We start from the raw sequence: 23,384 nt of genomic DNA, 5'->3' as shown, positions 1-23,384 counted from the left end.
AAATGTATACTGCTATCTATAAGGCAACATACACCTGTGCAAAAACACAGCCCGATTTTAACAGCTAGAAACTATATATTTATTCACTTTATTAAATCAAACCCCTAAACAAGGAAGGCACATAATATCAAACAGCTTAGACTTTCAATATCCCCCCAAAAAAAAAAAAAAAAAAAGAAAAGAAAAACAAGGAAAACACTGACTTAGACCTGATCTGCATTTAACCTTTGAGAGTGTTCTGAGAACCGCTCTGCACTCCTCCCCAGCACCAGAGGAGCAGTCAGGTTCTCCCAGATGGTGGTATGGATTGCAGTTAACCCTGTGGGGTTTTTTGTTTGTTTGCTCATTGTTTCTTTTTATTATTTATTTATTTATTTACCTGTGTAAGAACTCCAGACTGGATCTGCAGTGGCTGTGCTGCAGGTGCTTGTGGTACAATTGGGACAGCATTCTCCATCCGTACTGGGAATCCAGAATGCTTTGTAGTTGCCTGAAGTCCAGCTGTTAGGGTCAACAACAAATCACAGTTAAGCTGCTTTATTATTCTTCTTCCCTCTCCCAAAATAAAATTCCTACCAGGTAATCAGGAAGGATGGAAGACAAAGTCAGATGAAGAAAAAGAAAAGCTGTTCCCTTTAACAAAAGCCCACCAACAAAACACCAGCTGGAGTAAATATATCTGCAGTCCTGAAGTGATGAAGTGCAATGATATACAACTATTCTCAAAATCTTGGCTGTGTTCAGATCTGCAGTCTTGTTTTCAGATACAAGCCATCCACACTCAAACACCTAATACTATATTGCTTGAGGCTAAGTACAAACTACACTATCAGTTCATGTTTCACATATAACTCTCCATACTAACACAATCCAGGTACATATGTAAATAACTGAACTTTCCTAGATTAATACAGCTATGCTTGTGCTACCTTTATTATTTGCAATTTGCAACTGTTCAATTGTTTATTACTTGCTAACAAACTACATGATTGCATCCCTGCTTGTGAATTTGAGACTCAAAAAGCCGATATTCACTCTTGACTTTCAAAATATAGCACAAACTTTCTTGTTTTCATATAGGTCAGGCTCCTCTCTTCATTGCTTTGTGAGGAATGCTGTCATGTTAAGTTTGGGGGGAAAAACTGGTTGAGCAACTGGATGACACTGCAACCTAAGCAAGCAAGACACGAACCTGTCACCTGTTCCAGCATGACGTGGAAGAGAACCAAATTGTCTGCACACGTCTGACCTGATTTTGCACTCACATCTGATGCAAGAGTACAACATAACACACACAGAGTGGTCTGTTGTAGTTCTCAACTTAGCCAAAATCACATCTCATTTTTAGCAAATTGAAACTACAGTTCCAAAGGATTTTTCTACTTACTTTGAAAAGCAGGGGGACAGACAATGAATGTTTGCTGAAATGGGTCAGTCTGTGTGCAGATCTGGGTGGTTCCAGGTTGCAAGGAAACACTCTGTTGTGCCACTCCTGCAACTGGTGCTGCAGAGGATGGATACAGAGCAGACTGATAGTTTAGCAGCGAGACATCAGAGTTTGCCAGGGAGAGAGTAGCAGCAGCAGTAGAATTGGAAGCCAACACACTGGCCTAGAAAACAAAAATATACAGATTTATACTCAGAGATGACACTCACACTTGTTACAAAACAAACAACAGAAACTGTCAGGATTATATGGTGAACCAAGCGCAGGAAAAAGTTGCAGATAAAAAGCAAAACACAACTTGAGAGAAAAAACTCAAGTTGGTGAACTGCACCGACTTTATTTATGCTACTGAAGTGACAGGCTAATATGATTAAGTGAAGAAAAGAGACTGCCCTGGCCTTAGTTCTGGAAAGTTAAGTTTCACGACAAACTACGAATTCTGGAGGGCAATTTAAATAAGCTGAGACAGCAATACATTTTGATAACTGTAGAAGTCTGTAATAAGCTCAAATTGTTCCGATTTCCTAAGAGAACTAACTACATGGAATACAGGTGTTAAATGAAAAGTTTAAAAGCCATCACAACATTTGTAGAGTTGAACACAAAATCTTTCATATAGCAATAATACTTGGCCAATCAGGTTGTATCAACATGATTCTGTCAGTATATGGAATTATATATACATAGTATATATACAATTATTATAGAACCAAATTTTGTTCAGCTGTGTAAGCCTCAATGTAAAATAACTAATTTCACTTGAGTTATTCTGCTGAACAGATTGTGGCCTGAAGGCTCAAAATTGGACTGCTTCATTTCTTAGATTATTATAACACAGCTAAAGGATGATATAACTACCTGATTGTGTACTGTATTGAGCTGGTTGTTAAAGCTCATTGTCAGATTTGTGCTTGTATTAGGAGCAACATGCGTTGTGAATGGGCTCTTAATCTGATTCACTGTATCATACATATTAACTCTTCGTTTGCAGATCTCCATATTCTGAAAGCAGGATTTCACACTGAAACAGAATGATAGAAAGGAAATATCAGAAATGTACTAACAGTACATACAACATACCTCAACAGAGACATGCCAAGTTTCTAATTAGGCATATGCTTTTAGGGCTCCCTCCCACTCCTAAAGAACATCCTAGAACTAGCAATAGAAGTATATATTTCTGTGAGGTAAGTCCTGGTTAAGCACCCTGCTGACTCTCACAGTTTGGTAAAACATGATAAGGAATCTTATGAACAGTTGTTTCCTTGTATATGGTTTTTGCAATTTTCGTATTAGCCAGAAACTGCAGAAAACAACACTGGCAGAAGGTAGAAATGCGCTATTCTGTGTTTCTAATAAATCTTCCTGAAGCAAAACATGAAACTTGAGGAAGCTTACTGATTGCTGTGTGGGAAATCCAGTAGATGTGTCATTGTAACAAACGGATGGTTCAAAGTCTTCAGCGGAGTAATTCTCTTATCTGCATCAATTGTCAACATTTTCTTCAACAAATCAATATATTCCCTTCGGTCAGCCTTCTCTGCCAACATGTCTGTCCCTTCTAAGTCTGTAGACATATTCACCTTGAAAACAAAATAAGAGCAGTAAGGCAAATACCAAATCCATTGCTGCTGAACAGTTGCATAATTTCACATGACACAGTAATCTTCATTTTCTCTCTTAGTCAGTTTAATTTAGGTACTATAATGATAGCTCACATAACTTTTCCCTTGCCCATGTCTAACACAAGAAGGGAAGCTTCTACACAGAATTCTCACCTCAATATGAAGTTGGGGCATTCAATAGGTATCAACCAAGCTTCATTTTTCACTGCCTGGCAGACACGTCCCTCTTTACTTCTGTGCAGAGGGGTACAAAAGGCTAGCAAATCAGAATGGTAAGAATCTACATCTGCACAGATGTAAAATGATGATAAGAGCTACAACAGCAATGGAAAACTGAGGCCAACATACTTAAGGTTCAATGCCTCAGAGTATTATAACGTATCCAGATACAGTCTACCAGAAGTAGACTACTTCTAATGGTACAGGTTAAGCACATTTGTTGCATCTACCAGATCAAGGCCTAAGAAAGGAAAAGAAATCTTTAACAGCTTCATAATTAACGTTTTGATAGTCTTTAATGCAACGAGTTCTGAGCCAAATTTGAACCATTTCTTAACACCATGGGAAAGAGGACTGCTCAGACACAGGGGTCACCTTTTTAGAGACCCCGGTATCTTCGTGTGTGTACTTAAAATGACATTTATCTGTGTGTTAAAGAGTTTTCTCCATATACCTGCGCCATATCATCCAAACAATTGAATATATATTTCCGAGCCTCTTTTGATTTTATTCCTGTCTCCAACTCATGCTCCTCTGGAGTCTACAAAATAAAACATTTGTTAATATAAACTGAGATATCCTGTATTGAAATAAGGATAAAGAAAAAGCAACAATAAGAGTTGAGCCAAGTGATCTTTCCTTTGCTTTAAAACAAGTAATTTGCTAGCAGGCCAAACCAAAACAGCCATGGGTTCTCATTTCCTAAACTGAGAAGATCATTCACAGAAAAGCTGAGACATTATAGAAGTTGAATTAAGAACTAAATCAGTGGAGCACTTCAAGGCTTCCTTGAGCAGTGCCAAAAGACCTGGAAGGGCATTAGGGAACATCTGAAGAGTCAAATTTAAAGAATTTTTGATTTTGGAAGAGGAAAGACTATAAACATGTTTTGAAGTCTTATTTTACAAAGAAGAAGAAAGGCAAAATTACCTTCATTTTGTAGGTTTGTATTAAAGACAAACAAATGCATGTCTGACTCTTTCCTGTCTTCTGCCAGCATACAAATAGATTTCTGTTAAACTAACAAACTCTTTCATGAAATACTTTCTATTTTACTCTTCTCATTGTCAGATGACAACAAGATGACATACTTCACCAAAACTGAGCAGGCCACAATATGCAACCATTATCTCAATTACTTTAATACCCACACTTTGCTGGTGCTATCACTCACAGCTGCTATTGTTAGATAAGTTAAGTTAGGAGGTCTGTACAGTTTCTGAAGGAAAATACACAAATCAGCTATATTTGAACAGCATTTAGAAGCCAATCTTTCATTGGAAACTTTTCAGAGTACACTAAAACTAGGTGTGACTTGATATCAAGTCCTCAATGAACAAAACAGAGTTAGGAGTTAAAAAACATACAAACCTTTAGCCTCCACAGTGGATATCCCAAATTTGGGTCTCTGTTAAAAAACCTGCTTGTTTTCGTTCCTGCACTGAGAAGATACTCTGCCGGAAGGCCTTGAGTTTGTGAAATATAACGAATCTAGGGAAAAAAAAAGAAAAGTATAAAGGCTCTCAGTATACTGGACCGAGAGGTAAGGGAGTAGTTATTGGCCAGGTTTGTTCACAGTGAACAGGAAATAGGCTGTAAATACAGAATGCCCAGATAACTGAAACTGCAAAATTAAAGGGACTATTCTAAGTATTTTTAAGGACACTTAACCTTTTCTATCTTGTCATCTGCAGAAATTTTAGGTATTTCATGAATCTGTCTTATTTTATGGATTTTTGGGGGGCTAAATGTATGTGAGCAGACTGTTTATAAGCAGAGAGACATGAGTAAAGCACTGGGTAAAAGCAGTGGTGTCTCACATCAGCAATTTAGAGCATGTATTTTGAGAGAAAATACTGCAGAAGTTACCACATATGTTTATATACTTTAAGGTAAAAGTATCTAAGCAGCACTACTGTGACTGGCTACATACAGTCTAGGCATGTGATTTGAGAAAAATGTTATGGCAGAGCTCTCATTAATTAAGAAAGTAAGACCAAATCTCTAGCACAATCTGACCCTTACATCCTCAAAAGTCTTTATATTCTTTATTTTACAAGTAACAATAACAAACAAAAAAAAAGAATGATAGAAAATGCAGCTGAGTAGCAGCAAGTAAATCAGTAAGACACTGGTAAGGAGTTAACAGCAGGAAAAACAGCAAAAGTAAAAATGGGTGCTTAAAAGGAAAGAAAATTGCAAGTTATGAAAAAATCAACAATAAGCTTTCTCAAATATGCCAAAAGTTGTCTGGATTGCCAACACCATTTCCTCTTAATATATACAGAGAGAAATATGACATTGCTTTTGTTATGACCCCCCCCAAAAAAAGTCTATTTAAAAGAATAAAGTTTAAGAAAAAAAAGGTGATAATCCTCTTATAAAAATGAGGATTGGAAAAAGGGTGAAGGTAACACGGCTATGTCCAAAATACCATATATAGTTCCTTTAATGTATTTCATCTCTTGTTTGCAAAACTCTTCCACTGTTCTCAAGCAGCTGAACATTGCAGGACACTAAGTTGGTTGATACAGCTTGTAATCCATTTGTATTTGTTGATTCTGTTTTCATTTATGACACCAAGGAGCTGAAGTGTCTTCAGGTTAGTATTTTTCATATTAATACAGCAGTTCAATTAAGACTTCTGCTGATTTTCTGAGACATAACTCATGCTTTATGGCCAAAGACTGTTTTAACAAAATAACCATAAATTCTATCCCAGCACATGAACTGCATTGCTGGGGAGGTTTCTTCAAAGGTTCTGCCTGGGCTTTCATTTGCTGCAGCAGAATCTCAGAAAATAAGCAAGCAAGCCATCCCTGCTTTTCAGGGGAAGTTCAGATATTGAAATCAATCACATGAAGTCACATCTCCTGCAGCCTCACAAAGGACTGAAAAATCCTGTATATTAAGCAATGGAAAAAATGCCTCCTCCCCACCCACCCATATGCCCAGATAAGGTTCTCAGAATTACACAAAACTCACTGTGCAAGAAAACCACTATCCTGTACCTTGGTTATTTTCTAACTCATTCTACTCACTGAGGTACCAGTGTGTTTTTCTTTTGGAAATTTACAGTGCTGGGAAGATGCAACTGAAGTTTAAAAAAAAATAATTTGAGAAAGGTCACTTCATCACATGAAGAAAAGTATATGAAGCATTGTCACAAGGCACAAGAACCACAATGGAAAAGTTAGTCTCAGAAGAACCCCTTACGCAGATTTTTTCGTCCTTTTATAGGCAACTGATTAGTCTAGGTAATAAGGCTAAGTATCCATGACAAGAAATAATTAAAGATGCCTTTTCAGACTCTTGTTCCTGTATTTCAGAGACAGCTTGGGGCCCAGAAGTTGCATAAAAATGAGGGCATTGGTAGCTATTAACAGGACAGGAATGATAGGCCTGCTTTGTGTCTATGTGCAAGAACTGCCCTAGTGGTGAAATTACAGAGGGCTTTTCAAGCCAGGACACATGCCTCACTTCTGTTTTGACAGGAAGGTATTTCAACAGCTTTTTGAGGTTGGGAGGCAGGGGGATTAATGTAAATTCACTATATATTGTATGAGTACAGTAAACTCAAGTAAAAACACATAGAATTCTGTGTTCTCCTGTACGATGACAGAAGCAGGTGATGGGAATATCACAGACTGAAAACGAGCTTAAGGTAATAGACAACAGCGATCTGTATCAGATGAAATCTGAAGTATGACACTTTGGACTCAGAGGGTCTGTACACAGATCACTGTGGTTTCACCAGAATATCCCCACATCCAGCATACATTCTCACCTGATCATACTCAGATGCTCCTGGGTACAGAGGCCAGCCAAGAAACAGCTCAGCTATCACACAGCCTAGTGACCACATGTCAATAGCTTCACAGAAAGGTAAACCCAGTATGATTTCAGGAGCTCTGTTAAAAAAAGAAAAAAAAAAAAGTGAAATCTTTGGCTCAGAAATCATGTAGTTCATTGTTACAATTACTCTAGATAATGCTCTTCCTTCCTTCCTCCAAGCACAAGTAAATTTGTGTGAAACTAAGCGACTCCCTTTAAGGCAGAAGATGTTTCCCCAAGTGTCCTAAGAGATCCCAACCTTTTTTTCCACCTAGCAGCATGGGCCGGTTTTGCTTTATTGCCATGATAGCCTCCAACTCCCAGGTGGGAATGAGTCCAAGCTGGCCTTATGCAACTGTGATATAAGATTACTCCTTTACTAGCTGCTTTAATTACACAGGACAGAGTATTTATGGCTCTAGGCTCCCCTGAGACAGCATACAACCTACCCTAACAGAATTTGGAAGAAAAGCTCTGGCAGGAACATTCAGACTTCTCTCCGAAGAAGGCCTCATTAGCCCAGGTAACCAGCTACAGAAAGCTGCCTGCTTTCACGAGGAAAAGAAATGCATCTGCAAAGCCAGAAAAAAAGAAGCTCTTCAAAGAGCTGCTCAGTTTCTATGAACTGGTTTTCATACAGGGTTTGTTTGGAGAGTTTCATGTTTAAAACAGATGAAGAGAACACAACTGGAGATTGAGACTGCTTTGCAAAGTTGTGTTACAGGTTTCTGTATACTCAACCACACCTAATGCAAAATCTACCTGTCTGGCCTAGTTCTTAGCAGAGCCTGATGGGAAAAGAAAAACACTCAAACTTCAGGAAGGATTTACTTCTGCAACAGTTTGAAATTGCAGGGAAATTTCTGACTGGTACTGACTCATAACAAAAAAGGATGTTTTAGTACAACTTTTTACCTCATACACCACAGCTCCGAAACAAACTGATGCAGTTCTGTCAGGCTAAGTCTACCCATACATTTGCATACAGCACAAAACTCAAGCACAGCCAGAATCACGTGAGCTGGTATGGGAGTTTACTTTGGAAAGTACAGCAGATATTAAAACTTTGATTTTCTTCATGCATAAGTAACACCTGTACAAAAGAAGACAAAAGAGTCCTAAATTCCAAGCTATCTTGTTTTCTGGACATGACTTGGGCAGCATGCCCTAGGGTTAGCATACTATATCTCATGTTACACTGTATGCACCTCTGTTGTTAGAAAAGGTTCTGAAACTAGTTCTGATCTTTCTACCGAATTCTGAAAACAGGACTTACATAATGTACAGGTGTCAACAGACCATACTCACTGTCATCTACTGTTCAATCTGAACACACCTCCCAACTGTTTGTAGATAGCAAGAAATTACTCCAGTTAATCACCCTTTTTGCTGTGGTGACCCAGATACAGCTTTTGTTTTAGGTGACTGTGCACAATTACAATTAGCCAATCTCCAAAAAGAATGTACTTGTCCCAGTTGCCCATAGTCACTGCATCTGAGAATGTGCAAGATCTACCAAAAAGAAAGGTATCTCAACAACCTGACTACAGCAACATAGTCACACCTACTCGTTATTTTTAAGCTTTTGTGCAAGTAGTTTTTTTACTATGTCAAAGCCTCATAAGAACAGAATCGTGGCAATCTTTTACCCCAATTACTGAAAGACAACTTCAGCCAGGTCACTCTCACACTTTCTCCATTAACTGTCATGGTCTTGTTTACCCACCTGTTTTATTTGCCATTGATCAGCTTCTACTTTCTCGACTGTGCACCTGCCCTACGAGGAAAGGCTGCGAGAACTGGGCCTTGTCAGCCTGGGGAAGAGAAGACTGAGGGGGGATCTGGTCAACGTCTATCAGTACCTGAAGGGAGGGTGTCAAGGGGACAAGGACAAACTCTTTTCAGTAGTCCTGTGGGACAGGACAAGAGGCAATGGGCAGAAATTGAAGCACAGGAAGTTCCTCCTGAATGTGAGGAGGAATTTCTTCACTGTGAGAGTGATGGTGCACTGGAACAGGTTGCCCAGAGAGGTTGTGGAGTCTCCTTCTCTGGAGATATTCAAGGCCCACCTGGATGCAACCCTGTCTAACATGCTCTAGGTGACCCTGCTGAGCAGGGAGGTTGGACTAGATGATCTGCAGAGGTCCCTTCCAACCTTACTGATTCTATGATTCTATGATTCTATTCCAGCACCAGAAAGCTTGGAAATAACTTCAGATATGTTTTAATATAAAACGATTATGTAAATATGATAAATATCTGATTTTTGAATACTTTATTCTCCAGTTCTTCTTTTGAATTTCTATTCTTCTATTTTAAAGAACTATGTCAGAATATGCCAAACTTTCTATAAGCTAATGGGTGTGAACAAGAGGAATCCATTTCTGCAACACTTGGGTCTCCACCAGCAGAGTGAGTATGATGTAGATATTCACAAAGGATTATCAGAATCTTATGTGCCATTAATATATTATCTATCATCAAAGAACTGCATTGAACCTCTTGATTATCCTACTTATTGAAGAATTTCCAAATCAGATAGTGCCCAAATCCATCATATGATATTGCATACATGCATATTTTTTCTCCCTTTAGACTGGCAAATGTAAGTTAAAATGCAAGTGGCTTGAGGAATAAGCAGAGCATACTAATCCTTCACAACTGCATGGAAAAAGTCCCACTGATTCCAATGGAAAGAGATTAGTGTCAACAAAGGCTGGATGTTGTAGCTCGTTACGTACTCGTACAGACTCATGTATTCTGAAACCTCAATATCAAAATGATAGTAATTTGAATTCTGTGCATTGTATTCCCTAGAACTTAAACTAAATAAATGAACTTCTCACAAACCACCTGATTTCATTCTGATTCCAAGAATGGGCTGGTAAATTGGAATCTCTCTCATCTCCTATTTTACACTGCTATCATTAGTGGCCTTATGAGGTGGGAGTTGAAATGAGACAACAGGCCGAGGTCACTTTCATAGCTGGGCTGTCAAAGATTAAAGTGATCTTCACTATCTCAAGCTCTTTGAAATAGAAATCAACAACATTCTTTCTTTGCATATGTGCCTGCCAAATTCTGACTTCCAAGGTTAGCAAGTGTGCCCAGGCAGTCTCAGGGGAGAGCAGATTCACAGCAGTAGTGGAAAAAAATCGGAAACTTACTTTCAACCTTTCAAAGTATACTATGTTTATGTACTGGTCTCTAACCCGTCTCCTTTTGGAGGAGGATAGAAATATGAGGCTTGTACAACAGCAACTAGCAATGCAGTGAATAATTCGTGATCACTGCTCGAAGCTGGATTAGGAAGTAGAGAAAGTTAGATTTGGCAGCATGCACTGCTGCTTCCCAGGCCAACATCACTGAGACAGAAATAGAGCACACAGCCCAAAGTAGAAGCAAGAAAGAGATCTTACAGCACACTGCAAGTTCCCTCAATACTTAATGCCACCTTCTCATGGCCTGAATTGTTCAGTCCTTGAGCTCAGTATCTTCAGCCACTAGGCACCTCTAAACTGACCCACAGGAAACACCAGAAGATGGGGATCTGAGTAAGGCTCATGTGACGGCTGTACTTACATACAACACAGGACACAAATAAAGCTCTGTCTCTGAACAGCAGGGAGATCAGTCTTCCTGGGGAATTTCATTTCTGCAAGATGTCTACTTCCTTCTATTGTTTATCCTCCCCAGGAAGAGCCAAAGCATCCATACCCTTCCGCACCTGATGCAGCAGGCATATAATCTACATTCCAAGTCAAAAATTACTGCTAGTAGATCTTAGCACTGCAGTAGAAACTAGTCACCCCACAGAAGTGTGACTGCCAAAATCAGTCTACCTTTAGCCCATGCCAGGCTTCAGAGCTAAAGGATTCCTCATGGGCACTTTTGCTTACACTGTCACAGCAGTAACAGTGTCCTTCTTGACTAGGATTCTGCACAGGCAGCAGTAACACCTGTGGAGAGACTGATCAGTCTTAGCCTTAACAATTCTGCAGAGACATCAGCGTAACAACTGTAGATCTTGCCCTAACAAACCCAATGCTACATTCAATCTGGAAGCATGGCTCCAGCAGTTTCAAAGCAGATGCAAGTTGTCTAGCTGCCAAGAGGGCCATTAGAAACTGGAGTGCTCTTCTGACCTCTCCTCACTTGGATAGCAGCAGCCATGAAACATTGTAGCTGCTTCCAGTGTTGTCACTACAGGTAGTACACAATGGCCCAAAGCCTCACATCTGCATTTTTGTTGTGACATGTAAGTAGAGGTGCTAAGAATTAAGTGGTAAGAGGTATAAGCACTTCAAAACTAGGCTGCAGCATGAAGGATTTCTACTAGCTCAGGGCCAGAAGCAGCAAACAGTTGAGTCAAAACTCTGAGTGCATCTTGAATCCAACTGAGGCAGTGAACTGAAGATAGCATACCAGGGCATCCCCCATTTTGTTGTCACATAGTTTGAGCCCAAGCGAAACAGCAGCACATTTAACTGACATTTGAGAAATATGCACCTTAAAGCAATGGCTCCTAAATAAACAGAGGTTGTGCTTTTTCCCCTCTAAACCTGTTCTGAGCTACAGCACTGAGCATAATTTGTGAAGGACTGTTTATTCCTTCGGGGTATACATATCAGAAAATCCATCTTACAGCATCTGAGTTTGGCTGTTTTAGATTTCACTACATGAGACACAGCTGGAGAGAACAAGCTATGTAAGTGCCAGTAACAGGGTTTTCAGACCAAAAAGAAGTGAGCATAGAACAAAGGACGTTTATTTTTAATAGCTGACAGTGAACCAAATAAAGAATTGGTCTATACTGTTTTATTAAACCCAGTGTTGAAACAACTTCAAACTTAGATCCTACCTGAAAACTAATTTAATGTGAATATGCTTAAAGCAATCCAGGTCTCCCACAGTAAGTTGGTTTCTATACCATCTCCACAAGTTCCTGGAATGTGGACTTTAATAACCACCACCATTAAAACTAATTACATAACATTCTAAATATTAGATTTCCACATCATAGCATTCTTCAACTTCATTTGAGCAGGGAGTCTCAAATGCCATCTAATCTTAGGTTATTTGCCTTTCTAGCAGCGTCAGTCACCCCTTGTCAGGGAGGCGGAAGTGGCTTTGAGTTCAGCTCAGCATATGCAGCTGAAGCAGGCAGCTTCCCTCCCAGCAGCCTCTTTAAGATACTTATCATCCCTTGCTACTTTTCCATCAGCCAAATCTGTTTTTCTGTGATATCAGAAACTGGAAAGCACTATATGCCTCCCCAAACTGCTTTGCCCACACCTGCTGCACAGACCAGATTCTTGATCACTGCTCATCTCTTTCAGTGTAAAAACAACAAAATTAATAATGTATTTTAGAAAGCAAACATTTGAACAGAGCCATGGTGAATAAAAGACAGTTGCAATTAAAAAAAGAATGTTTAGATTGGAAAAGATCAGTCATCACAAGCTAGGAAAAGATCTTTAGGAACGGATTAATACAAGGGTATATCACTTGAAAGAAGCTACACAATAAGCTGGTACCAAGTGTCAGAGGGAGTAGAAAACAAAACAAACGACAAGGATACTGACAGTATGATGAACAAACAAAACAAGCCTGCAATAAGCCAGGGCTTTAAACTGAGGCTAGGAGGATGGGAAAGACCCATCAAACAGGGCAGAGAAACAGCATGGGGTGGAGTGTCTTGAGTCCTCTCTCCCATCTCAGCTGCAAGGATTAGATACTAGTTAAGTTTTGTGTCAAGCAAACTCACATTCCACTGAAAGCACAGCACAGGCTAAAACATAGCACTGGGGTTTTTCATGTTCCTCTGTTGCCAGAAGCTCTATGTCTATTTGTTGAAGTCTATTTCTACTTGTATTGAAATACACACTATTAACAGAATCAAGTTGGAGGAATAATTAAAAGAAAAAGCACAGCTTTCTTCAGCTATACAGCCTCTGGATTTTAACAACAGTTTACTCATAATAAAGGATTTTTTTTAAGTTCTTAAATGGGAGTAGGGCTGAAGCCATTTTTATCTTGTGCTAAAGGAAACACAGATCTAGCTCATAACCATCTTAAAATTCCTAGTCTCATGAAAGCATGATTTATCAAGTATCGATATAAGAAGTTCTGTGTTTGTGAAGCAGGCTCAGACCCATGTACTCTTTACTAGATGGGATCAGAATAAAAAGGACAAAAAGAATTTGGCATCCCTTTGACTTCTATTCCTGCTAAATGACTATGGCTAATGGAGTAGCTTCAGATTGTGACAAACAAGCCAATCTGTACTACTTACTAGTAGCATACTACTTCCCTGGTTTGCTCTGCACACATTCATCATAAACTAGGGGCAGGTATATCAACTTATTGCACTGATCTAGAGTCAGAGGAAGATATTGGACTAGATATTATGTCACATCTGCAAAGCAGAAGTTCTATTTATTTATATATAAGTTTCAGAAGAAATCTCCATGTGGAGAGGAAACATGCAGGATGCTGGGTAGGCTGATCATTTCCTCCCTACCACCCCTCTCACTGGAATTAGGCTTTAAGGCAGAAGAGTTAAGTGGTATTTGTAAATGTGATCCCCCAGCATCCTATCAAGATCAGCTTAACTGACAATACAGCATATAAAAGCCAATATTGTATCAGTACTTACCTGTAATAGCGTGACTGCAAGTAAGTGGAGCACACCGCTTTAGACACATGGCTGGCTGAACCAAAGTCTATCACCTTCACTCTGTAGGGTTGGCGTGCAGGATCCACCAACATAATGTTTTCTGGTTTCAAATCAGCATGTATCAGACCCAAGCTCTTTAGCTTCATCAAGGCAGTAGCCACTTGCTGTAAAATTGGCCGGATGTATTTCAGAGGCAATGGGCTGAATTTATTTTGCTTTAAGAAATCATATAAGTTCTGTTCTAGCATCTCAAATACAAGGCATGTATGATTCTTGTGTTGAAAGCATTCGTAGGAGCGAACAAAGTTATATTCATCAGCATTCTCACTGCTCAAGCGAGAGAGGATGCTCACTTCTATCTGGCCCTGTCTAGCATAGGAAGGATGGTTCTTCAAGATTTTGATGGCTACAATCTCCTTCGTGCTACGTTTCCAGCATTTTGCCACCTGCCCAAATGTCCCCCGGCCCAGGAATTCCAAGACCTCATAGCTGTTTGTCATAGAGCACAGGATCTCATGCTGGACCAGCTGATAATCCCCTTCACCACTGGAACTGCTGCTCTTTGTGGTTACCGTGGTGGTCGTGGCCGCAGCACCCACCGCAGGTCTGTTTTGCAGCATGAGAGGTGGATGTTCCTCAATTATCTGCACGCTACCGTTGCTGTCAACCTCTTCACTTTTCCTTTTTAATCCACATTTTTGGTATGGTTCCAGTAAAGAAACGTTGCTCCTATGCGTTAGGGTTTGGCTGTTCTGGAAGGATGCTGTTGCACTGCTGCCGGTGCTGTCTGCTGCTGTAACCACAATGTGCTCGACTGAAGAAGCAGGGAGAAGGAGGTTCTGATCGTAAGCAGGGATGCTGAAATTGGCTACCTGATGAGAGGAGCTTGCTTGCCCTTGAGCTGCTGGGAGGTTTTTGCTGTGGGTATAATATTTGTCACTAGTGCTCTGTCCTGAAACATCCCAGACAGAGGGCTCCACTTTCAGTTTCTTGGCACTGCAGAAGGCACTCGAGGATACTGACGGAGGGGAGAACACCTGCAGCTGTGAGGCCATACCTGCAAAAGAAGAGGACTCATTAGGATCACTCAGTGGCAGCAGGCTGTGACGGAACAAGATCTTCCGTCTGCACAAGAACCAGAATGACAAGTATTTTCCTAAGCACCCTAGCCTATACACTTTACCACATGGTGCCTACTGCCTAGGAAGATAATCTTTTGAACAGCTGCTCTGAAGGGCATCCACAGAGTGAGGCTGTCCTGCCGAACTACTGTATTTTAAGTCCCTGCCTAGAGTACAAGGAGTAGACAGCTCTTTACGCAACTTCCTAAAGGGTAAGGAAACCGCAGTGTAAGAGGGGAAAACGGGCCTGGAAGAACGGAGGAAGTAGCGTGAAAGCGGGAAGAGGCTATGTTTTTTCCAGGCCTGTCTTCGCCTGAGCTGCCAAAGCAGAGTCGGGGGAAAGGCAGGAGAGCCGGGCAGGACTCCGCGGAGGAAGCGCTGCGGGGCGGCCGAGCCCCGCGCCCCGCCGGCGCCCCGCGCCCCGCGCAGGCCGAGACGACGCCCGCAGCCCGCCGGGGCCGGCGGCGAGGCGGCCCGGCGCGGCTCCCCGCGCACTCACCGCCGGTGGGGGGTTCTCAGCCGCGGGCCGGACCTGCCTGGGGGACACACGGCGGTGCGCGGCCCCGCAGCGGGCGCATCATAGCCCCGCCGCGGCCGCCGGCCCGGCCCGCTCGGCCCGCGCACGCCGGGGGGAGCCCCCAGGCCGCCGCCGCCGCCAGGCTCCGCCGCGCCCTCACGGCCCGGCCGGGCCCCCCCCCGCTGCTGCCGCCGCCGCCGCCGCCGCCGCCCGGGCCCGAGTGCCCCGCGGCCCCGCCGCGCCCCCGCTGCGCTCCCGCCGCTCCGGGCCGCGCGCTCGCGCCAGGCCGCGCCAGCCGAGCGCCGAGCCGCGCCGAGCGCCGAGCGCGCCCACGTGACCGCGCGCGCCGCCGCCATGGCGCGGCCGCGGCGGAAGCGGGCGCGGCGCGGCGCGGCGCGGCTCGCTCCGCTGCGCGGGCGGCCCGTCCGCGCTCACCCGGCCTCCTCGCGGGTCACGCTGATCGCGCAGACGGGCCGCCTGGTCCTCTCGCAGTGGCTTGCGCTATTACGAACGCGCGCTCGCTAGTAGTCGTGCCGGAGTCTTCCCGTCTAGTCCCGCACGAGCCGCGGCGCAGCCGCCCGACCCCGCGGCTGTAACGAGCGTCAGGTATCGAGGCATCCCGGTGGAGGTAAAGATTAGCGGGGGGGAGCTGTGGAAAAAAATCAAAGACCTCCATCTCGCAACCTCTGCGTGTTCTAGTTAGACTGTTACGGGGGCAGATAGGGACGAAGGTGAGAGAGGAGGAGGCTGCATAGCAGTCTCCAGGAAAGGCTGCTGCACATCGTCATCTGAGGCCTTCGTGGCTGCTAGGATCCAGCAGCCTTGCCACTTCGTGCCTTGCCTTGCCACTCGGGATCACAGAGATCCAAAGCTCAGTGATGCTGAGTTGGCAAAAATACACCTACGTATCCCTGAAGGGCACAGCACACTTAATAACATCCCTTCCCTGAGGCTGTGGCAGGTCTTGGCCCTCAGCTGTAAAGCAAAGTTTTAGCAGTAAGCACAGGTTGTGCTAATCATGGGTAAAGTGTTGTGTTCATCTTTAAAAGTACTGAGCAAGATACGCTACAAATCAAAACATAAGAACACAAGTACTGCCCGACTGACTGTTCTGAAACGGGGTCTTCATTGGCCCCAAGGACCTCTGCAAGCTATGTAAGCCAAAGAAGGCAGAGTCTCCAGGAAAGAAAACACTCTGGAGGACCTCTGCAGACATCTCTGGCCCTGTGAAGCGAGGACCAGACTCTCCATGTGCATGCGTACCTGCCTTCCTAACACGGTCACAGCTTCTCCAGCAGTCTCCAGCTAAAGCCTCTGCAGTCAGCAGTGCTACACCTGGCATGCGAAGGAGAATTCATGCAGACACACACTAAAAATCTGGGAGAACACAGACACAATCCCCAACTTGGTACGTAAGTGTCTTTCTAAACCATCTTCAGGGCCATTGCTAGATCTACCAGGGAGGAGCAAAGTTTGGGATGTATTACTGTTTTGTTGTCATTTTTTAAACTTTGCAGAATCTTAAGTGCTACTGTGTTCCAAGAGACAGTGCCAAGCAATTCTAACTGGGTGATTTGGGGCAGTTTATAACACTGGAACAAACAAAGGAAAAAACAAGCTGCCCATCAGAGAAGTTTGAATTGGGCAGTAGTGCTCTTTTCCGTAAAAGCCTGCAAAGGAAGGGGAGTGTGTGTTTAAGATTCAAGAAATAACACTTTCCATTTTCTTCCTTGAACAAAATGCTATTCAGCTCTCCCCTCTGTACTATTTGGTGAAGGAAGGTCTCTCCTGCATGGTAGACTCAAGAGCTGCATTTCTATGAGCCTTTTGTTCTTTATTACCATGAGCTCCAAAACAGGAAAGGACATAGACGTTTCAGCATGGACTTGGCTCAAAGTCCCTTGAAATCTAAGGTAAGTGTATATGATTTCTGCAGTGGGGTCACTACAGAACTCATTCCTTAAGGGAAGGGACTCACCTTTCCAGGCTCTCCCTGCTCCTCCCTCATGTAATTTTTGAAGCTCCTCTCTGTTGGTGGGATGAAGAATACAGCTTTGCAGGTGGCCCAAGCCCTATGTTCCCACCATTTACTGAGTAATGCCTAGAAAACAAGTATAGGATCAGCCCTGTACAGTACTCCATGCTGCATGCCTGACACGAAAGGAGTATGCACACAAGATACTCGCCTTATCTCCTTAGGCACCTGCTCACAAAGTCCCAGACTCCTTGAGTCAGGGCCAACAGGCTTGCTGTCAAGTAAGATTTGTCCCAAACACGTTACTGCACACTCATGGCTGCTTGTGTTGAGGCTGGTATGTGACAGTAGGTAAAAATGCAGGTGCTGTAGCAACTTCAGCAAAGAGATCCCAAATCTAGCAGGACAAGCCAATGCACACAAAAAAGCAGTAGTCAGACAGCAGCTTATGTGAAAGACTGCATCTCAAGTAACATTAGGGTGACTAACTTTTCTACACATTCTATTCCTTTTCTGGAATAGTGCAAAAAGAGCACAAACCCAGAGAGCTGAGGTTTTAAGTTAATTTGGCATGAGTATAAAGCAATTACATATTGCACAGGAAATTATGTAAACTCCATGGATAAATTTTACTGGTGAACAAGAAAAGGAGGATTTCCGTGTTACACAATCTTCAGATCTAGAAAATAGCAACAATAAAGACTCCATGCTACAGAAATAGACAATACCTCTGCAGCAGAGAAGACAGAAGTGAGGTCATGAGTGTTCTAGGGTATTGCCTACAAAGCTACATTATGCTTGCTTGCTGTGGAACACAAGCTATTTAACTGTTACCTCTGTCCCTGGTGGGGCCCTAAATTTGCAAGAGTCCATTTCTTTCTCTCCATAGGATAGCTAGGGCTCTCCTTCATGGTTTTCTACAGTTACAGAGAAGCTAGAGCCAAATAAACTGTTTCACTGAATAGATTGGCTTGGCAATTATGTAGGAGCTCAGCAGACAGCTTCTGCTTCCAGCACCATAAACCTGCCCTACCCTCATGACAGGCTAGTGTTTGATCATAGCTTGTTAAAATAGTGCTGAAAAGCTAAATAGGCAGCCTTGTGATTGAAGCACTTGCCAAAGAGAACTCAGCTCTGTTCCTAGCTCCTCTATAGACTCTTAGACTCTGTGAGACCTTGGGCGAGTTGCTCCATCGCACTGGGGCTTGGCCAACTGTGGAACACAGATAAGCTGCTCAAGCTGTGTATTTAGATTCGAAGGGCTTTGGTCAGTGCACCTTACCCCACCTCCCTCCTTGCAGGGATGATTATAACACAGTTTCTATGCACATTGTGCTAGATAATCCATAGCCAAGCTAACACTTGGCTACAGCTTCTTATTGTCCCTGCTGTGAGCAAAACACACCCATGCTAGCAGTGTTGACAAAGCTCCATGCAGCAGAGCTGGAAGCAGCATGTTCAGACCTGGTGTACATGACACTCCAGCTCTTTGACTGCAGTGACACCCCCCCCCACACACACAAGTTAAACTGGTGGTAGGAATAGAGGGAAGTTGTGGAGACAAGCATGGGGGAGAACAAAGCCTGTAAGTGGCAAGCAATTTATTGTGAAGAGCCTCCAGAGGTAGCTGAAAGATTCTCAGAAATCATAGGTCACTGCCATAATTTTCGCCAGAAGGCCATGTTTTGTTTTCCAGAATTTTAGAATACATGAATACTTCTGTCGTGTCTAACAGAAGGAGGATATGTGTTTGGCACTCTACAATGCTTTGCATACCAACTGTGCTGAAGCAACGATCTCCATGCTGACTGTTGGTAAAGACTCTCCTGCTTTTATTTTCTCTAAAATCTATGAAGAGGTTTCGCTTTCCCCTAGTTCTACAAAATTTGGATGATTTCCTTCTGAAGTGGCAGAAATTACCTTTTATGCTCCGTAGCAGAACCCAGCATTTCTTCTGCAGTTTTAACTGGGTGTTCAGACATGTGGAACAGTTCCTAGCCTTTGCAATTTCCAGTTCTGTTTGTATGAGCTGAAGAACTCAGTAGCCTCTGCAAAGCATTAATGCTCTTACTACTCAATTTTGCTATGAGGTTCACCTGGAGGTTGCCTACTTCATTTAGGGAAGATGAGAACAGAAGAGAAAAGGCTGAATGCCACAAAACATTAGCAAAATGCATCAAATCTCAGAGGTCATTTGCAGCACAGTTAAATGGAGCAGTGACTCAAAATGCAAGAATTCATTCTGAGCCATGGAGAAGCTGCAAGCCAAGAGCAGGACTTGGAATCTGGGAATTCAGGCACTATTTCACTCACCTACCTGTCAAATGAGTCACTTATATTTCAACAATGTTAAAACACAGCCAGCAGCAGACAGAACACTGCCAGTGTAGGACAATGATTCTGCTGGCAGTCTCAGGTGTTACTAAAGATGCAGGTGCTTCCAGTCATGTTGAAATGATGGGGCTCTGCATTTTAATTTTGATTAGCAAATAGTCCACACAAATCTACATGAAAGGGGACATGTAGACCTTGCTACCACTTTTGAAGTGTATTTCTAAGGTCAAATGCAGCACACTGCTCCATCCCTTCCAATGTTCCAATGGCAGCCAGGAAGCAGAGTCAACAGGTGGTCCCATTAAGAGGCACTGTGCCCAGTAAGGCACAGGGTCGGGACCTAGGGCTCATGTTTACCAGGCAGCTTTCCAAACATACCCACATTGGCTGTCATGATTACAGTTCAGGACTGCCTTGTTTTTAACAGGTGTGGCTGCTGCCACCTCTGCTTTTCATGAGCCCAAACTTTACTTGAAGCACAACTATTCTGCTACCTGGCTTGATTCAGGGAAGTTAATCTATCTAGCTGACCGACTGAAAGGACACTACATGCAGGAGAGATTCTAATCCTGACCAGGAGCACACAAAGCACTTGGTGTTGAGAATAATGGCAGGGAGATCAGGTAAGTTGAACATCAAGCTGGCTTAGTGCTCCACGAAAGAGCCTACTGACTGTTTCCATTCTAGTGCTGCTGTGACAACACTGTGGGGAACCAATTTGTGAACTGTTGCTAGTGCAGTTTGGCAAGAATAACTACAGTGTTTTCACTGGCTAGTCACACTGCTGACACTTCCTGAATGTGACAGCCAGGCTGCAGCTCTCTGCAGTTGACTGGCAGTGGGGAAGTGCCTGACCTCCAAGCTGAGAGGCAGTTTTGCTGTTTAGCCACAGTCTTCCAGTACTTTGAAACAATGCCACGCAGACTTTACACTTTGCATTAATAAGTATGTTTCTTTAACTCCTATCCCATTTGCCATTGGCTGACAGTACAGGCAGTCCATGGGAAAGCAATGCACCTATCAGAATGCTTAGTTACCAGAAGGACTTCACAGTCCAGCAGAAACATTAAAACACGTAGACTTGAGTGCAGAGACTGCACAGCTATATAATAAGCCATTCCAAAAGATCTAAAACCCAGGAATCCACAATTCCTAGTTTCCTGGCCTGTGACCTGAAAGAGCATTTATAGTGAACATATACTGTTTTCAGAAGAGCAGGGCTGCAGCCAGCTGCAGTTGGCAGAATGCAAACACAGAGCTGTGTTTGGAGGTATTACAGTGATCCATTACTAGATTTAAAGGCACTTCCAGTTTCCCTTAAGCACCTTTCTAAAACATAGTTTAATTCACATTATTTATAATGCATCTTGGAACTCATTGTCAATGAGGCATTACAAAAAATATAGAAAGATGAACATTTGATGCTCTCAGACTCCCCTTTTTTGCTTCTCTTATTACATTCAAACTCACTAGTTCAGCAGCAGACAGCTCACACCCTCTGCTGCTCAATTTGAATCAATTTGGCAACAGCTTTTGCCACATGACTGGTAAGTCACTACAAAAAGCAATTAAATTAGAGGATGCTTGTAGCGGGACTGCACTGCCTGAGTGTAGTCTGAAGTCCTGACAGATTTAGACAAATGAAAAAATAAATAAGAATTCTAAAATACACCAATGAGTTCAAGTTGCTACCTTCTCTGCTAATAAAAGGCGAAAAAAAATAAAGACTTATAGTTAAGCATTCTCCTTGTGGGAAACTCCAAGAATGAGATGCAGGAGTAAGACTGTTAGAATCACTGTTGTCAACTGCCTTGGCAAGTGTTACAAATTTCAGGATGCTTCCTCCCTCCTGAAGTATTCTTCTACTAGCTCATCAAATTTCTCTACAGAATTCTGCTTTAGAACATTTAAAGGAGTGAGTAAATACTGTTCTGCCAATCCACATAGAACATCTTCATCAGAAGCCAGTGATTGGCTAACAGGCCTAGTTGATATTACTACTGCTGATCGTTCTCCATCCAGCTGAGCTGATACACACTGGGGATTGTGGCTGTTGATCTCCATCTCAATTCCCTCCCCTTTCTCCTTGCATGTGACACGACAAATACAGTCTTTTTTGGAACAAAAACCTGACTCACAGTTCTGCTGAGGAGCCTTAACATCCCCAAACTCTTCAGACTTGTCAACATATTTCTCTGGGGATTCAAAAACAACTCCTCGAGAGACAGAGTGCTGGGCAACTCTTTTCAATGGACACAAAGGTTCCTGTTTTTTCTTTTTCTGCTGTACCAGCTCTCGCACAGGCTCTGGAATTGTGAGGTCAGGAAGTGCCTGGCAGTCAGAACTCAGATATTTCTCAAAGTAAAGTTGACACATGCTGCCCTTCACAATTGGGATGACTGAGCAGGGTTTCAACCACTTCACAAACTCACACAGCTCTGAAAAGGATGAGTGATCAGAGTATGGAATGGGGTAGATTTTGGGGTGGGTAACCTTCACAGGCCTGCCTGTGGGGAGGATGGCAATGGTAGGGTGCAGCAGGTTCCAGCTGACAAGGGTGTCCCAGCGGATCTCAGCAACGTCCACGGCACGGATCCAGCCGGCCCCTTCCTCTGTAGTGAACACATCAGGCAGCTCCAGCAGCCGCATCTGCTCCAGGCGCCAGGGGCTCACCACAACCCAGGTGCCAAACTCCATCGCCAGGTCCACCAGCAGTGTCTCCTTCCCCAGGCTGTACACACCTGTGAGCAAAGCCACGAGCAGAGGGACAGAGAGAGGCTGGGGGAGCGCAAGGCCACGCTGCCCAGAAGATAAGGGAGCGTGAGGCCATGCAAGAGGGCCAGACGGAAGGCATGAGGCCAGGTGGAGGGGAGGGTGCTAAGGGCGAAGGAGGCCACGCGGCGGCGGGGCGTGCCAAGGGAGGCTGTGCGGCAGCAGGGCACGCAGGGAGGCGAGGCGGCACGGCCCTCACCAACAACGACGTGGTGGCGCGGGTGGGCGCGGATGAGGCGGGCGGCCAGGCGGGCGGCGTGGCGGCGCGAGGGCAGGCTGCGCCCTGGGTGGCAGTGGGTGTTGTCCAGGTAGAGGCGGTCGAGGCGGCGGCCCCGCAGCGCCGGCTCCTGCTGCATGGCGCTGGCGTAGCGGAAGTCCCCTGCAAGGAGAGGGCGTCAGGGCGGGCGGGCGGCGGCGGGCCGCAGCGCCCACCCCGTACCTGTGTAGAGGATGGTGCCGAAGGCGCCCTCGAAGAGGAACATCACGGAGCCGGGGCAGTGGTTGGAGTCGAGCAGCGTCACCGTCACCGTGTCCCCCTCGCCCAGCACGTGGCTCTGCCCCACCTCCAGCGGCCGGATCCAGCGCGCCGGCACCTGCGGGGCCGGGCGGTGAGGGCGGGCGGGCGCGGCGAGCCCGCCCGCCGCCCGCGGCACCTACCTGGAGGCGGCGGCGCAGGAGGCGGGCGGTGAGCGGCGAGCAGTACACAGGGCGGCTCCAGGTGCTGGACAGCCCCACCGTGTGGTCCGAGTGCAGGTGCGACAGGAAGAAGAGGCGGGCGCCGCCCGCCCGCCGCACGCTCCAGAAGTCCACGGCGATCGGCGTGCCGGGGATCACCGTCCCGTTCATGGCGGCGCCGCGGCC

General features: G+C 44.3%; 2 protein-coding genes and 1 long non-coding RNA gene across 7 annotated transcripts in view; 1 reads left to right on the top strand and 2 right to left on the bottom strand.

Moving 5' to 3' along the window:
• Positions 1-16,045, bottom strand: part of HIPK1 (homeodomain interacting protein kinase 1) — a 27,079-nt gene extending 11,034 nt beyond the window's left edge. For 3 of the 4 annotated variants that reach the window (XR_009960711.1, XM_062594827.1, XM_062594829.1), the window contains exons 1-9: positions 15,425-15,532; positions 13,784-14,861; positions 7,079-7,202; positions 4,663-4,782; positions 3,746-3,832; positions 2,846-3,030; positions 2,306-2,468; positions 1,388-1,610; positions 380-501 (exon numbers count right to left, since the gene is read on the bottom strand). Coding sequence is in view for 3 of the 4 variants with exons in the window: in XM_062594827.1 (XP_062450811.1) it covers positions 380-501; positions 1,388-1,610; positions 2,306-2,468; positions 2,846-3,030; positions 3,746-3,832; positions 4,663-4,782; positions 7,079-7,202; positions 13,784-14,859 (2,100 nt within the window). In the remaining variant the exon portion in view is untranslated. Of the gene's footprint in view, positions 1-379; positions 502-1,387; positions 1,611-2,305; positions 2,469-2,845; positions 3,031-3,745; positions 3,833-4,662; positions 4,783-7,078; positions 7,203-13,783; positions 14,862-15,424; positions 15,533-15,877 lie in introns of those variants that run through there. The other variant, XM_062594828.1, reaches the window with a different exon arrangement.
• LOC134150778 (uncharacterized) lies at positions 15,839-22,129 on the top strand. Its single transcript, XR_009960714.1, has 3 exons — positions 15,839-16,850; positions 17,193-17,355; positions 19,114-22,129. It is a non-coding gene; the product is annotated as an uncharacterized LOC134150778 (long non-coding RNA).
• Positions 20,684-23,384, bottom strand: DCLRE1B (DNA cross-link repair 1B). 2 transcript variants are annotated; one of them, XM_062594841.1, is made up of 4 exons: positions 23,181-23,384; positions 22,963-23,116; positions 22,723-22,902; positions 20,684-22,492 (listed from the first exon to the last, which is right to left on the bottom strand). In XM_062594841.1, exons 1-4 carry the CDS (start codon positions 23,367-23,369, stop codon positions 21,582-21,584), a joined length of 1,434 nt encoding a protein of 477 aa, XP_062450825.1. In that variant the 5' UTR covers positions 23,370-23,384; the 3' UTR covers positions 20,684-21,581. The 2 variants fall into 2 exon arrangements, with proteins under 2 accessions (XP_062450825.1, XP_062450824.1); XM_062594840.1 differs by having other exon boundaries at positions 23,259-23,378.

Source organism: Rhea pennata, chromosome 25 (genome assembly GCF_028389875.1).
Source record: "Rhea pennata isolate bPtePen1 chromosome 25, bPtePen1.pri, whole genome shotgun sequence".
In the NCBI taxonomy this organism is placed as follows: domain Eukaryota; kingdom Metazoa; phylum Chordata; class Aves; order Rheiformes; family Rheidae; genus Rhea; species Rhea pennata.
Note: the sequence above shows the minus strand (reverse complement) of the source record. Positions and strands in the feature narration are given on the sequence as shown.